At 39.5% G+C, this 16,629-nt stretch overlaps 1 protein-coding gene and 1 non-coding gene across 3 annotated transcripts in view; both read right to left on the bottom strand.

Moving 5' to 3' along the window:
- RBM46 (RNA binding motif protein 46) overlaps positions 1-15,876 on the bottom strand; it is a 34,059-nt gene extending 18,183 nt beyond the window's left edge. Inside the window, exons 1-4 of one of the 2 annotated variants that reach the window (XM_006081818.2) lie at positions 15,780-15,876; positions 6,230-6,391; positions 4,044-4,511; positions 2,785-3,567 (exon numbers count right to left, since the gene is read on the bottom strand). In XM_006081818.2, coding sequence (XP_006081880.1) covers positions 2,785-3,567; positions 4,044-4,511; positions 6,230-6,380 — 1,402 coding nt within the window. In that variant the 5' untranslated portion in view covers positions 6,381-6,391; positions 15,780-15,876. Of the gene's footprint in view, positions 1-2,784; positions 3,568-4,043; positions 4,512-6,229; positions 6,392-15,779 lie in introns of those variants that run through there. The other variant, XM_006081817.3, reaches the window with a different exon arrangement.
- Positions 1,915-2,018, bottom strand: LOC111826563. The gene has a single exon (XR_002829916.1). It is a non-coding gene; the product is annotated as a small nucleolar RNA U13 (small nucleolar RNA).
- Positions 15,877-16,629: the final 753 nt, after the last annotated feature.

Genomic DNA, 16,629 nt, shown 5'->3' with positions numbered 1-16,629 from the left:
CTCCACAACAAATCAATAACCTCTCAAGATCTTAGAAAAATCTAAGGCTTGAAACATGTAAATATTTAGCAGGATAGCAGTAACAAACACAACACCCTTTCCCCTCTAAGAACACAACACTACCACCATGATCTCAACCCTGAACCATCCAATTAAACCCTGCAAACTTTATCTAAAGGAAACTTCATGTAAAAACACATCAATTTTTTAAAAGTCCAGACACTCAATTAATAGAAGGTAAAATCACATCAGATCATCACCACAATGACATTAACTCTATCCTTAACCTGCCATGTGGCATCACATAATCTCCTGGCTGTCTACAGCACCTGACATGACTTAAATGACAACTGAAAGGCTGACATTTGTTTTTCGATCATAAATTCCTAGACCCCTGATTTCTGACTCTTCCACATCCTGAATTCCCTCTCTCCTTCTCCTAAGTTGCCTCTAACTCAACCTTCACTCATATTTCTAGACAATTACAATAAGGATTTTTCTGTTACTGTCTGTAGACAAGGCCTCAGGCCTTGTATACTGCATCCAAGCAAGCCCGTAGAGTTTAATTGAAAATTTTGGCTTATATTTGGCTTAGCTCTTTTTTCTGATGGTGAATAGAAACTGAAAAAATATATAAAACACAAATTGTTCCAGTTTTTATTGTAAGAAGCTTTAATATGAAGGTGATAAAATCTGAAATAGATGGCTATAAAGCAAACTGCCTGTGCCCTCTTAAGGATTTAATTTATTGAAGTTTATTTTATTCCTGATTAACATAATCAAGCAAGGAATACTGTACCTGAACAGGGGTTTTCTTCGGGAACTAAAAGCTATAACAAGTTAACTATGGCCCTAGTACTCAAGTAAAAAAAAATCATTTTAATATTAAATTAAAAGCTGATGAAAAACCTCCGGTTTCATTTAACATCTGATCTTCTTTATGGGAGAACCAGATGGAGAAACCATGTCTAAACAGAAAAATCTAACATAAAATAAACTAAGAAGACTATGTTTTAAGAATCATATTTAAGTTAAATTTGTAAGGGAAATAAGTGAGGATAGAAATAAATTATATTTCAGCATTACCATGTTGGATCAGATACAAGTATCCTGGGAAAATCTTGCTCAGCAACTAATTATCTATATTTACTCCAAAAGAATAATTTGATCCATTTTTCTCTAAAAACCCTAATTTGAATTATTTGCTACCCACCTAATTTTATATTTAACTTTGTCTTTATTAAAAGAAAAATGGAAGGTTTCTATTATGTACTTTGATGGAAACCATACCTAATAATTTATTAACTTAAATGACTAAAATTACCAAATATTTCCAAAATAATAACTAAGGACAGTACTGAAAAGTTTCTTTGAAGGGAACTCTACCTTCAGTCCTAAAGTTATGACCAGATCTCCAAATCAGAATCTCCTAAAAATATTCATAATACCATGGGAGTGGCTATAATGGATAAGCAAATCTAAATAACATGTAAAAATTACTTTCTCTTTTGGTAATGTTTTTCTTTTATTATCTTAACAATTTTAAGAATATCAATTTTAAATGGATATAAGCGTCAGTAGTACAATTCTGCAATCATATAACAAATCAATTTTAAGCTTAGCGAGTTTGACTACTGCAATAAAAAAACACAATTATAATCCTTAGTTTGTAATCTTTCCTTTTTATAGTTGATTTTCAAGAAACTACTATTCTTCTAATAAATATTATTTGGGGCACAAAGTCATCACCAACTGAAATATATAGCTGCAATTTAAAAAATGAGACAAACTGGTGGGAAGGGGGTAGCTAACAAAACACCAAAAAACAGAAAGTAGGAAAATACCAGAGCAGTATTACACCTCTTCCTTCACAATGTTTAGTTAGCATATGGCCCAAAGTCTTTCTTTTTTTTATGTCAGAGGGAAAGTGTGCTGAAGATGTAACAAGGTTTGTGGGAGGCACATCCCACATAAGAGTGTGAACACCCAATCATCACGCTTATGAACTACAAAAGGATCCAAAGCCTTTCTTAACTATCCCTCAAATGTTTTAGAGAAAGTTACTTTTTTCAAAGCCTGAAATTAATGGTCATAAACATCTTTTAATGCTTTTTGTCTTTCATGAGTAATTTCCAGATTGGTGAGCATAAGGCTGTGTCTACAAATGACCCATCTGAAATGCCTGATTTTACCAACTTCCTACCCCTACCCTCAAAAAAGATTACTGGGTAGGCTTTACCAAAGAAAGTGGTTTAAGTAACAAACCCTGTAACTTATATAGAAATTATTTCAAATTAGGATCAGTCATTGCAAAACAAACTAATGAAACAGAATCATAAACTCTAAAGTAAATACGTAATGTTTTAAAAAACTAAATAGCCCTGGCTGGTGTGGCTCACTCAGTTGGTTGAGCATCCTCCCATGCACCAACTGGTCTTCATTTCCATTCCAGGTCAGGGCACATGCCAGGGTTGCTGGCTTGATTCTCGGTAAGGGGTGTGCAGAAGACAACCAATGGATGTTTCTCTCTCACACCAATGTTTCTCTCTCTCCCTCTCACTTCCTCTCTCTCTAAAATCAATAAAAACATATTTTAAAAAATAAATAAGCTAAACATAGAAGTCTCTATAGGAGGAAAGTCTCAATGAAATTTACCACAAATTCATAAAACTGAGGTAAAATTTATGTTAAATACTCACCCCTAATGTTGAATTCAAAATAATTTATAAATAATCTATAATATTCCATATTCTACAATATTATTTAAAGTATTTTTAAACTTACCCAAATGAAGTAATGTAAACTGGGCTGCCAGTTCCTTTGCATCTTCTAACGTAGTACAGAGTTTGTCTGGCATGAAGTAACTCTGGGATCCATTTGCAATAGCAGGAATAACGATTTTATATACCAAGAGTACTTTGCCATCTTGACTTGTTGTTGAATATAAATAATATTCTGGTGGTGCCCAATTATTTTTGTTGCAGTAATAATCCAAATGCATTACTGCAGAATTGAAATGATTTGATTTTAAAGAATACATACTAATTGGAGTAAGCTTTGTTCCAGGAAAAAATGGGTAAGTGCATCTATCAATTTCAGAGGGGCCTGGGCTATGCTGACCATTGAGACGAGCTGGAAGAGCTGGTGGCTTGCCTAGAGTTTTTGGATGGTTCTCTTCTTTGTTAGCAAACACAATCAAGTTTTCAGAATTGGGGCTAATCTGACCATTAAGATGCTGTCTCCAAGTATTTTCTTTATTTACTGGTTTTGCCAGTGTTACCTCAATACTTGCTCCATCAATGCACTTCCCATTCATAACAGACATAGCAGCCACTGCATCTTCTCGGTTGAAAAAATGAACAAAAGCGTAATCTCTAAGTTTCTTTACTCTTTCAACTGCACCAGGTTTGAATTTATTGAATTCTGCTTTAATTGTTTCCTCTGCAGTTGAGATCATTAAATTTCTAACATAGAGAACTTTAACTCTCTGCATGGTTTCCTCATCAACCTCTTTCTCTGGGTCAGCCCAATCTACTTGAATGGTATGGCCCCATAGTTGGAATGTTCCTACAAAAAAGAATAAGTTAATCTGAAGACAATTAAAACACAAGTCAAATACTGTTAAGTAAATCTGTTTCTCCAAAGAAGCGGAAACTCAAATACATATCAATATATTTGGTTAAGTATTATAGTTTCCCACTCACATGAAAATTTACTAGGGCAAACCTAATCAGAACTTATGGTGAAATTAATTTTAAGACTAAACAAACAAATATACTTCAAAGAAAGATCATTAGAAGAATTAGACATTGTCTTTTGAATTTTTAATAAGCAACAATTAACTTATAAATATATCATCCATTAATCAGTAAATTATAAATAATTATTTCATATAAACAACTTCTTCATTTACTTACTAACTTAATCCTTATTCCTCTAAAGGCATTATGTATTTTCATAATATTGATCTATAAGGTACTGTCATTTTTAATATTTACAATAGAGGGAATATGGAAAAATAACCTTTAAAAAGATAGGCTTACCTGGAATTAGTTTTCTCCGGGCCATAGCAGCAGCTCTGTGAGATTCATACTCAACAAATGCAAAACCACGATTTTTAGTCTTATCAGTCGCACTTGGATAAACAATGACATCTACAACTCCTTCTGTAACTTTCTTCATTTCATCCAAAATTTCTTCTTTCTTCTTTTCCTTGGGAATAGCTCCAATAAATAATCTGCAATTATCCAAGCTTACACATACACCAATAAACTTCCCTGGTCGAATCTCATAATTATTAAGAATTCTGATGGCTAACTGGGCTTCTTCTTTTGTAGTGTACATCACAAAAGCGTAACCTCGATTTTCACCACTAAATTCCATCATAAGTCGAAATTCATATATCTTCCCAGCTCTTTCAAATACAGGGACTAACTCATCTTCATACATATCACGAGGTATTTTTCCTACAAAAACTTCACAGCCTCTAGGTGGAGGTGGACCTTCCCAACCTGAAAGACAAAAATAAATACAGATAAATTTTAATAAGATATTTATATTCACTATTCATTCATTCATTGCACGAATGCACAGAGAGCCTTCTTTGTATCAGGCACTATTCTAGGCGCTGGGGGATCCAAGACTGAAAAAAACCGAAACACCTTCCCTCGCGAAGCATATATTCAATACAGAAAGAAGACTGAGTAGTAAGTGCTATAAAAATACAGCCACAGAAGGGTTAGTTTTTGTAGTCAGGTAAATCTTGTCTGATAATATGAAGTCTGAGCAGACACCTCAATGAAATGAGGGGATGAGCTCTGAAGATATATCCGGAAGAAGAAAAAGCAAGTGCTTTGTATATTAGAACTCAGAACACACAAGCTATATGGCTAACATGTACTTGAGGGAGGAGTAAAGTGGTAAGTAATGTGGTCATCAATGTAACTAGAGGCCAAGATTTCATATTACGTCTGATAGGAAGTTAATTGGAGGGTTTTGAGCAAAGAAAATGCATTGGCTATTAGTAGAAAAACAAAACATTATATCTAACTAGAGGCTCAGTGCACAAAATTTGTTCACTGGGGGGAGGAGGGGTCTATCAGCCCAGCCTGCATCCTCTTGCAGTCCGTGAGCCCTCGGGGGATGTTTGACTGACAGCTTAGGCCCGCTCCCCACAGTCAGATATCCTTAGCGCTGCTGGGGAGGCCGGGAGAGGTTCCCACCACCGACACTGCACTCACCAGCCATAAACCCAGCTCTGGCTGAGCGGCACTCGCCCTGTGGGAGTGCACTGACCACCAGGGGGGCAGCTCATGCGTTGAGTATCTGCCCCCTGGTGGTCAGTGTGCATTATAGCAACCGGTCATTCCACTGTTCAGTCGATTTGCATATTAGCCTTTTATTATATAGGAGGATTATGTTTGCATCTGATTTGCATCTAGTGTAGACACCACTCCTCCCTCTACTCACTGGTCTTTCAAATTCCTCCCAAAGACCTCCCTTTTAATTTCTAGAGTATCCTTTTCTGCACTGACTCAATCCTGACTTCTTTCTAAACCAACCTATTCTTTCTCAACTGCTTCTTTTTATATATATATTATTGAATTTTTTCAGAGAGGAAGGGACAGGGATAGAGAGTTAGAAACATCAATGAGAGAGAAACATCGATCAGCTGCCTCCTGCACACTCCCCACTGGGGATGTGCCTGAAACCAAGGTACATGCCCTTGACTGGAATCGAACCTGGGTCCGCAGGCTGACGCTCTATCCACTGAGCCAAACCGGTTAGGGCCCAACTGCTTCTTAATCCAAAAGAATTGAAAACTGTAATGGTAAAACATGCCTAACATTATAAAATATACCTTTTCCCTAACATTAAAAATTATTGCTGCCCTAGCCAGTTTGGCTCAATGAATAGAGCAACAGCCCATGGACTGAAGGGTGAAGGGTGCATACCTTGATTGCAGGCTCTATCCCCAGCCCTGGTCAGGGCACATGCAGGAGTCAACCAATCGTCGTTTCTCTCTGTGTGTCTCTTCCCCTCCCTTCCACTCTCTCTAAAAAATCATTGGAAAAATATCCTCGGGTGAGGAGTAACAAAAAATTATTGCTAAAGTCTAAAAGCAGTTACAAAAAATAGAGCTACTGTTTGGGATACTTGTAAAGATAGATACATAATGAAAATGACTACCCTAAAGCTTCGACTTTTTTTAACGTAAACAAATCCACACCTGGAGGAGGACCACCAAATTTCCTTTGCCCATTTTCTTGAACCATGTTGTAACCAGTCTTTTCCATCAGAGCAAGTAATGCTGCTTCATTCTGCGTACCAGTTCGAACTTTACTGCATCCATTTGTTCCATCTATATTTTCTTCATTCATGGCTGCAGTTCCTAAAACAAAGTATTAAAAAGCAGTGATTATGACATGGAGCATCAGGAATCTATGAAGCATTACTTTGGGATGCAAGAAGTCAAGGATAGTTATGGCTGCTACATTTAGTGACCACTGTAGTCCTGCCCCCCAAAGTTCTCTACAATGGATACTGGAAACTTCTTTTAATGTCAATTAAGCAGTACCTTTACAAGGCCTATGCTACAAGAAAGGTAAGTGAAAGTGAAAAAGAGAACAATAAAAGGAGCAACAAAAACAACAATGGGGGAATAAGTGAGATTTGGAAAAGGAAAAAGAAAGCAGTAGGAGTAACAAAATAAAAATACTGCTGTCAATGAATATATGATCTATCTATACAGCGCAAGGTTTACGTCTTGTCCCATTATCTTAAGCTTCTACTACAAATCAAAACTAATGGGGGAAATCAGTAAATTTAGTTTTTAAATCTTAGAATCAAGAAGACTCTTCTAAAAAATAAACAGAAAAACTTCAAAGGAAAAGACCTGGAAGGCAAAAACAAACAAAAGAAAACACGCGCACACACACACACACACACAAAAAAAAACCCTCCCACAAATCTAAGAAAATTACAAACAGAGCAAAACGATCTGCAATACGTGTAATAGAAGGCTTATTTCTAAAAATTAAAAAAAGGAGGATATGGTATAATTAAGAGCAAACCCAGGTTACTAAATGATTGCTTAAATGTGAATCCTGGTTCTTCCCCTTACTAGCTGTGACTCTGGGCAAGTTTGCCTTAGTCTACTTGCCTCTAACAAGTGGATTATAATGGTTTCTATCTCACGGGATTGTTGTCAGGATTGCGCATAAAGGGCTTAAAATAGTATTTTGCACCTGGCCAATATTGCTCAGTGGCTGAGCATCAACCCATGAACCAAGAGGACACCAGTGCGATTCCCAGTCAGGGCACATGCCTGGGTTGCAGGCTCAATCCCCAGTAGGGAGCATTGATGTTTCTCTCACATAGATGTTTCTATCTCTCTATCCCTCCCCCTTCCTCTCTCTCTCAAAAATCAATAAAGACATATTTTCAAATAATAGTATTTTGCATACAAGCATTATAAATGTACTAATATATAATAAAACAATATATAATATTAACTTCTGATAAAATAATATTGTCCAATCCATAATAAAAGAGTAATATGCTAATTAGACCGGACGTCTTCTGGATGTCATTTCAGACTTCCTTCCTGACGAAGCCAGGGCCTGAGGGAACTCAAATTCATTCACTTGTTCAACAAATGTTTATTAAGCATCTACTGTATGCCAGGAACTATTCTTTTATCTAGGATACATCAGTAAATAAAAGACCAAAATTCCTCCCTTATATAACTTCTACTCCAGTGGAAAAAGCAAATGATAATAAAAGCAATAAATAATATATGTTAAAAGTAGTTAAATAGTAGGGAGGTTGGGGGAAGAACAGGGATAGCACACATAGGGTGAGAGGGGGAGGTTGGTAGGAAAAGAAAGGGTGCAATTTTAAAAAATATAACCAGTACAGGCTTCACTAAAAAAGTAACATTTGAGTAAAGAATTAGGGAACCTAGCCATACCATTATTTGGGGAAAGAATTCCACACAAATGGAAAAATGAGAATAAAATACCCAAAAATGGAAGTGTGCATTGCACATATAAAGTATAGCAAGGGGAACAGTATGATAGGCCAGGGGGAGAATAGTAAAAGACGAATTCAGTGAGGTAACAAGCTACCACATGACACAAACTTCAGCTTTTATTCTAAGTTAAATGAGGAGCCACTATAGATTTTGAGCACAGGAATAATATGATCTTTCATTTTAAAAGAATCATCTGGCTATTGTACTGAGAAATCAGTAGTAAAGTAAAGGTGGACGCAGAGATCAATTAGAAGACTATGACTAAAATTCAGGTGAGAGATGATGATGGCATGGACCAGGGATATTGTGGTGGGGGAAAAAGTAGTTTCTGATATGTGAGGTATTTTGAAGGTATACCCAATAGAATTTCCTGATAGATTGGATACGGATTTTGAGATAAACAGAATTAAGTCAAGGATAACACCAAAGTTCTGGCCTGAGCAATGAAAAGCAGAGAAGTGAGGAAGGTTGAAATGGGGCAGATTTTAGAGGTAAGATCAGAACTCAGTTTTGGACACATTAAGTTTGAGTATCCACAAAAAGATCATCTCAAATGCCTACAAGGCCCTGACAAGTAATGTTAAATGAGTGGAAAGGCAAAGTACAACACTCTACGATGTGCTATGGACTGTGCTTAATTAATTAGAAAGTCCATGTATCCTCAGAAAAGGGCCGTGGCTACTAAATTTTAGCAAACTGTTAGGGAGGAAATCCAGTTTGCCTAGTTATGCCAGTTTCCAATTTTATGAGAAGTCAGAAATCTGCATATTTTTATGTGAATTCTCTCTATTTTTAAAAAATTTGAGAGCCAAAGACCTGCATGTACATACTACAACTGCACAACTACATAAATGGCACTTACATGTTCACACTCACAGGCACAAAAATGGCATGACCAAAACTTAATCTGGTGGAAAATCATGTTCATACTTTAGTCCAGGATATATTTAGTTCCACATCTTAATTCAAACACTTAATGAGTCAAATTTCACAATTCAGTTCAATCCTATACAGATTTACTGAATGTTTCCCATGTCCAGTCATTTAACACATTGTATGCGGGAAACAGTCAATGTAAACGTATAAATATGTTTCCCGCATACAATGTGTTAACTGGATTTTCAGCCATATTGCTAACAATAAGGGATAGAACTACAACCACAAATGGAGAGCACCTGGAACAAAGTATGCCTCAATATAACTTTCTACTAAGCAGAGAGGACTGTACAATATCGGAAAGGGCTGCCACAGACGCAGCTTCCTGCCAAAATAAAAGCGTTCAAACATGGGCTGCACATGCTGCAGAGAGTAAAGCAAAGGATGCATTGCTAGACCATGTGGCATTTAGCATCCCTTCCAAAATTTAATACAAAGAGAGTTGAGCCATGAAGAACCTTTTTCTGCCAAGGGCCATTTGGATATTTATAACATCATTAGAGGCCCAGTGCACGAATTTGTGTGCCATTGGGATCCCTCAGCCTGGCCTGTGGGATTAAGCAGAAACTGGCTCTCCAACATCCCCCAAGGGGTCCTGGATTGGGAGGGCACAGGTCAGGCCGAGGGACCCCACCAGTACACAATCGGGGCCGGGAAGGGACCCCGAGAGGGCTCCAGAGCATGTCCAGCCCACTTAGCTCAGTCCGTATTGGCCAGACCCCAGCAGTAAGCTAACCTACCAGTTGGAGCATCTGCCCCCTGGTAGTCAGTGCACGTCATAGAGAGAGGTTGAGTGGCCTTAGCATATCATTAGCATATTACACTTTGATTGGTTGAACGGACGACTAGATGACCGGACACTTAGCATATTAGGCTTTTATTATATAGGATTTGCAGGCCATACAAAAGTATCAATTTAAAAATTAGCCTGTTATATTTGGTCAAACATTTAACTCACCCCTAATGCCAGACAAAATGATTTCACAGGCTGGATGTTTCCCACCCCTGCCGTAGAACCTGCCTTAAAAAGACTTACAATCCAGGAAATATTAATATCATCATCATCATCATCATCCAGTTAGATGCCTTCTATGCTTTAAGCCTGCATTTTGGAGAGCAGTATCTCTACAAGACATTCATGGTTCCCTGAAAACAGAGTACTGCAAGGTCAAAAATAAAAGGGAGAGAAACTAAAAATTAATACAATGAAGGAAAAAAAACAGTAACAAAAATTGTACAGACCAAGCAAAAACACCTGCAAACTTTCTATGGTTTAAAATCTGGGTTGCATGAGGGCAAAGGTTCCCATCTACCCAACCCACACCTACATTACCTTACAGACTTATCTTTTGGGTTAATCTATGTCTTTTATGTTATACTAGAGGCCTGGTGCACGAAATTCATGCACGGTGTGTGTGTGTGTGTGTGTGTGTGTGTGTGTGTGTGTGTAGGCCTGGCCTACACCCTCTCCAATCCGGGACCCCTTGGGGGGATGTCCGACTGCCGGTTTAGGCCCGATTCCGGGGATCGGGCCCAAACCAGCAGTCGGACATCCCTCTCACAATCCTGGACTGCTGGCTCCTAATCACTCACCTGTCTGCCTGCCTGGTTGCCCCCAACTGGCCCCCTCTGCCAGCCTGGTAGCCCCTAACTGCCCCCCGCACTGGCCTGGTCACCCCCAACTGCCACCCCCACGGACCTAGTCACCCCTCACTGCCCCCCCTGCCAGCCTAATCGCCCCCAACTGCCCCCCCTGCTGGCCTGGTCGCCCCCAACTGCCCCACCCCCCACCGGCCTGGTTGCCCCATGCAGCCTGCTTTTTCAGTCATTTGGTCATCCCTCACTAACCCCCCTGCTGGCCTGATCATAGGCAGCCATCTAGTGAGAGTGTGAGGGTTAATTTGCATATTACCTCTTTATCATATAGGATTTTTAAAGATATTATCCAGGGTCTATGTTGAAATAATAGACTGGTTCCCAGAGTAAAGACTCTTTTACTAAAGAATGTAAAAGACTAGGTATGCTAGACTAAGTATGTGACAAGAAATCTCAATCAAAATAGTATAAAAACTTTAAAAATCACATAAGTACAAAACACAATGGTGAGTCAACAATCTCATTTTCCCCCTTAAAAAGAATGTCTCCTTATCTTAAAATCTCTAAAACAAAAGTAATATATACACAAAGCCCTGACATGGTGGCTTAGTTGGTTGGGGTGTTGTCCAAACACCAGAAGATGTGTGTTCAATTCCCGGCCAGGGTAAATACCTAAGTTTCGGGTTTTATCCCTAGTTGGGGCGAGTATGGGAGGCAACTGATCAATGCTTTTCTCTCCCTTTCTCTCTTTCTCTCTCTTTTTCTCTTTGTCTCTTTCAAATTAATAAAGATATCAAGTGATTAACAGACACACAAACATATACACATATCTAATTAACAAAGTTTAAAGATATCAACTTTAATACCATACTTAGTCAAAATACATTTTTAAAAGAGCCAAAATTCAAGAACCTCAGAGAATTATAAATCAAATCTAAAAATGGCATACAATATCTTATATTCATTCTAAAATATTCTAGAATCAATCTGAGAATTACCAAAATTCCAATCCTATAAAAATCCTAGAAGAGCCCATAGGCAGAAAATCTTAGACATGTCTCATAGCAATATGTTTAGCGATACATCTCCTAGGGCAAAGAAAACTAAGGAGAAAATAAACAAATGGGACTACATCAAAATAAAAAAGCTTCTGCACAGCAAAAAAAACCATCAACAGAATGAAAAGGGAGCCCACTGTATGAGAGAACATATTTGGCAATGACACATCTGATAAAGAGTTAATATCTGAAATATATAAGGAACTCACACAACTTAACAAAAGAAAGACAAACAATCCAATTAAAAAAGTGGGCAAAGGACCTAAATAGATACTTTTCAGAAGTGGACATACAGATGGCCTAAAGACAATGAAAAAATGCTCAAAGTCACTGATCATCAGAGAGATGCAAATTAAAATAACAATGAAGTATCACCTCACACCTGTCAGAATGGCTACCATCAACAAATCAACAAATGACAAGTACTGGAGAGGATGTGGAGAAAAGGAACTACTAACATTGCTAGTGGGAACGGAGACTGGTACAGCCATTAGGGAAAACAGTATGGAGTTCCCTCAAAAAATTAAATATGGGCCTGCCATTTGACCCAGTGATCCCACTTCTAGGACTATATCCTAAGAAACCCGAAACCCAATCAGAAAAAAATGTGTGCACCCGTATGTTCATAGCAGCACAATTTACAATAGCTAAGATGTGGAAACAGCCCAAGTGCCTTTCAGTAGACAAGTGGATAAAAAAGCTGTGGTACATTTATATCATAGAATAGTATGCAGCAGTAAAAAAAAAGAAAAAGAAAAAAAAGAAAGATCTCTTACACCTTGAGACAGCATGGAGGGACCTGGAGAGTATTGTGCTAGGCATTAAAATAAGCCAATCAGAGAAAGACAAGTATCACATGATTTCACTCATGTGTAATCTAATGAACAAAATAAACTGATTAACAAAATAGATCCAGAGACATAGAAGCATAGAACAGACTGCAGAATTTCAGAGGGAAGGCAAGGGTGGGTGGGTGGTAAAAAATCAACCAAAGAACTTGTGTGCATATATGCATAACCCATATTAGACAATAGGACACAGACAATAGGATGGTGAAGGTCTGGAGCAGAGGGAATGGGGGGGGCTAGAAGGGGTCAATGGCGGGGGGGGAGGGGGGCCTATGTAATACTTTCAACAATAAAGATTTAATTTTTTAAAAAAGAAAAAATGCCCTAGCCAGTTTGGCTCAGTGGATAGAGCGTCCGCCTGCAGACTGAAGGGTCCTGGGTTCGATTCCGGTCAAGGACACATGCCTATGTTGCAGGCTCGATCCCCAGTAGGGGGAATGCAGGAGGCAGCCAATCAATGATTCTCTCTCATCATTGATGTTTCTATCTCTCCCTCTCCCTTCCTCTCTGAAATCAATAAAAATATATTTGGGGGGGAAAAGAAAAAGATACAATTTTGGCAAAATATAAATAAAAATAAAGGAATTTGTGTCAACTCATTCAAACTACTTAAATTGAAACTTCATCTTCTGAATGACTATAAAAATGTATGAAGTTGTGAATATAGACACAGGAAGTTTTACTATAATTTAAAAAAACGGAACACAATATTAAAAAACATTAATTTTTTAAGGTATCAGAACACTTTTATAGAAAGTACATTAAATCTTTATGGCATTCCTTAAATTACATGGCATTAAAATGCAGATTTGTTAGTTCAATTGTTATTGAGTATGGTACACGAGACCATGGTTGCCAGGTCAATGGAGATTTTTTTAGTGGCAACTCATTTTAATGACAGACTGCACTATAGCAACATGGTTGGAAAATGGAAAGATTTGGTTAAAAGTATAATGATGTGTAAGTCTAACACTTCAAAATAAGAGAGGTGTCGATGGATTAGTTCAATTCCATTTTAAATTATTTTTATTAAAGAATGAGAATATATTTTTATTCCTGTAAATTAAATATATATGTAATATATAAAAAGTTTTAGTACCAAATGGTTCACAACCTCTAGTAGTAATACTATGGAGGGAAGGTTTAAATTTTAAAGTATTTTTTAAAATGGAACTATTTTATAAAATAATTGTAACCAATATTTTTTTAAAATATTGCTTAGAAAACAAAAGTATAATGCTCTTTGAACTTGGGATAAAGATATACCCATAGAACCAAAAATTCTTGTATTCAACAGAATAGTGCACATAGTACTATCCCTTACATCATTTTCTATAGTCTGTCATCAGAAATCTGTTAAAATTTGAACATAGATATATTTTCTTCACTGTTTTTCTTGTTTAACCAACCATCAGGTAGTAAACTGCAATGAGAAACAATACCTGGCATTACTATGAAAATCTGAGCAGATTTTACACCAATTATATAATCTGTATCACAAGCCCTACTTAAACCCACATGTCTACGTTTCCTAACAACAAAAATGACACCATTAAAAATGAGGCTTAATATCAGCCCATACAGTCTTATGAATTCTTACCTCATATGTCCAGTAATACATATTTCAAGTGTTTATACTTATTATAATATTTGGCAATAATGCTGGAAGTCCAATATCCCACCTTCTTAAGTGAAGATTAGCAATTAAAGCAGTGTCCTTCACAGAAATGAAGGTACTGCTAATATTTAGTAATTGCACCACTAATAGTCATCTTCATATCTATAATGCCATATAGTTGCAAACAAACTCATTTTAAAATGGAATGTTTTAAATGTGTACCCTGGCAGGAATTTATTAGAGCCCGTAAGACGCTTTAATTCTGAAAGGCTCCAAATCTAAGTTTGTCCAACTCGTGATGCTTGAAATGAAAATATCTTCCGTTATTTAAATAAGCAAAATTCTACCGCCATGTATATGTTAGTGTTATACATGCAACATATCCCCGCTTCCTGGTTTTAATGCTATCCTCAAACACAAAGCGGGGGAAATTTGTAAGAAAAGCCAAGACTAAACGCTCCTGCTGCTATACCCTCTCCACTGGCCTTAGCAGAATCACCATAGATTACAAAAGCTATAGAGTATTGATCAAGAATGTGAGAGCTTCGCCCGATCCGGTTTGGCTCGGTGGACAGAGCGTCAGCCTGTGCACAGAAGGGTCCTGGGTCCGATTCCGGTCAAGGGCATATGCTCGGGTTGCGGGCTCGATCCCCAGTAGGGAGGGGGGTGCAGGAGGTAGCCAATCAATGGTTCTCTCATCGTTGATGTTTCTCTCTCTCTCCCTTCCCCTCTGAAATCAATAAAAGTATATTAAAAACAAAAACAAAACACGAATGTGAGAGCTTCAAGAAACTTCAACATTAGCTCAACTACGTTCACATAACTGGTGCCAAATAAATCAAGGGGCTTCACGAGCATCTTAAAAGGATCAATGCCAGGATGAAACTCGAGATCTCCTGACTCCAGGTTCAGTGGTCCTTTCGGTAGCACCCCAAAGAAAACATTCTACAAGTTAGTAACTCAAAACTGTCCGTCGTTAGCAAATAAAGATGGAACTACTGGCCGTACTGCAGACCAAGGGGGTCCGCTACCTTTCCGGTCCGCCCGCCCGCAGCCTTCCTCGGAGAAGCCGGATGAGAGTCCCGGGCAGAAGAAGTTCAAGGCTCACCCGCAGTCAGAACTCAGTAAAAACCCCGACGTGGCCGCCAGATCTCACCCAGCAGTCAGGACGCCCCGACCGGCCGTCGTCCCAGAGCCTCTGGAGGGAACGCGCGGGCGCGACAAGGGTCGTCTGTCCGTCTGGCGGGGCGGTCAGGCGGGTGGCCGGCCCTGCGGTGCACGAGGCGTGTTAGAACATGGAGGGCAGCAGGCGGGAAGAGGCCGGAAGGCGGCGGGGAGAGCGGAAATGAGGGAGAGGGCAGGGCGCCGTGGGGCGGAAGGACCGGCCGAGGGGCCCCGAGGAGAAGGGGTTGCTGGGGGTCAGACGGCCGGGGACACGCGGCGCGAGGGGTGATGGTGGGAGCCTTATGGCCCCAAGATGCCCTGTCGGGCTGGGAGGCCGCGCCTATGGCACTTGCCCTCCCGCGACTCGACGGGGTGAACGCCGCAGACGCCGCCTCCCGCGAGCGGGTCCTCACAGCGAGTTTGGCGTGAGGGACTCGGGCAAGGCTTTCTGCGGCCAGGCGACCGGGCCCCCAGCCATTACCCGCGGTGTGGCAGCGAGCTCATTGCCCCCATCCCCTTCTCACCCCTTTGGGTCTTCAAATGTTGGTCCTAAATCCCTGGGCCCAACGACCACAAACCGCCGCCACCGTTTCAGAGACGTGTCGGTCGGCGCGGGGGTCGGGGAGTCCACACGGCGTGGCTCGCGCGGGTCCTCGCGCCTAGACTCGGCTCCCAGTGGGCACCGCGCACCGTGGCATAAACAGCCCCACGCGGAGTGCGGCCTGGACCAATCAGTGGCCGGCCTCGGGGAGGAGCGAGGGCCATTGGACAAGACCACGGTTCAAATCCGAAAGCGGCTCTTGGGGGAGGAGCTTAAAAGTGCTCGGAGTGACAGGCACTTGAACCAACTGGAGCGAGGAATGCAAATTTTGGAGGTCGGATGGTCGCGAAATGATACTAAAAGAAGGTCCTGCTCGTCTTGTTAAGGCGCTTAAAAACAAGGGCTATGGTTTGAACTTCTTTTAGAAGAATATATAGATACTTTGTTGTAAAGATTCTTTTTCTCATTTGACGTTTTCAGGCGTTAAACTACTAGTTTGACCCCAAATAGCCATGTCATAACGATAGACCTTTTAAAATAAGGATCTGGGGGTTGGGGGCGGAAGAGGGGGCTGATGATAAGGCTAAAAGTATTTGCAAATAGTACTAGACGATAGAGAACGGTACTTTAATCATAGGCCGGCGCTACCTCCAAGCAGTGTATAGAGAGATCTGGCTGTGGCAGAGCTGAAGGACCAGTTTCTATGCTTGTGTAAAACCAGTTTTCACGGATATGGTTGTGTAAAATTTTGCTTTCTATAAAAATAGAGCTCACGATTAAATGGCAGTCAAAGAAAAAGACTTAGGAACCACGACAAAGAAAAAGGCTTTAGG

Source organism: Myotis lucifugus, unplaced genomic scaffold, assembly GCF_000147115.1.
Source record: "Myotis lucifugus unplaced genomic scaffold, Myoluc2.0 scaffold_1, whole genome shotgun sequence".
Lineage (NCBI taxonomy): Eukaryota > Metazoa > Chordata > Mammalia > Chiroptera > Vespertilionidae > Myotis > Myotis lucifugus.
The sequence above is the reverse complement of the archived record's forward strand: the minus strand, read 5'-3'. Positions and strand labels throughout refer to the sequence as shown.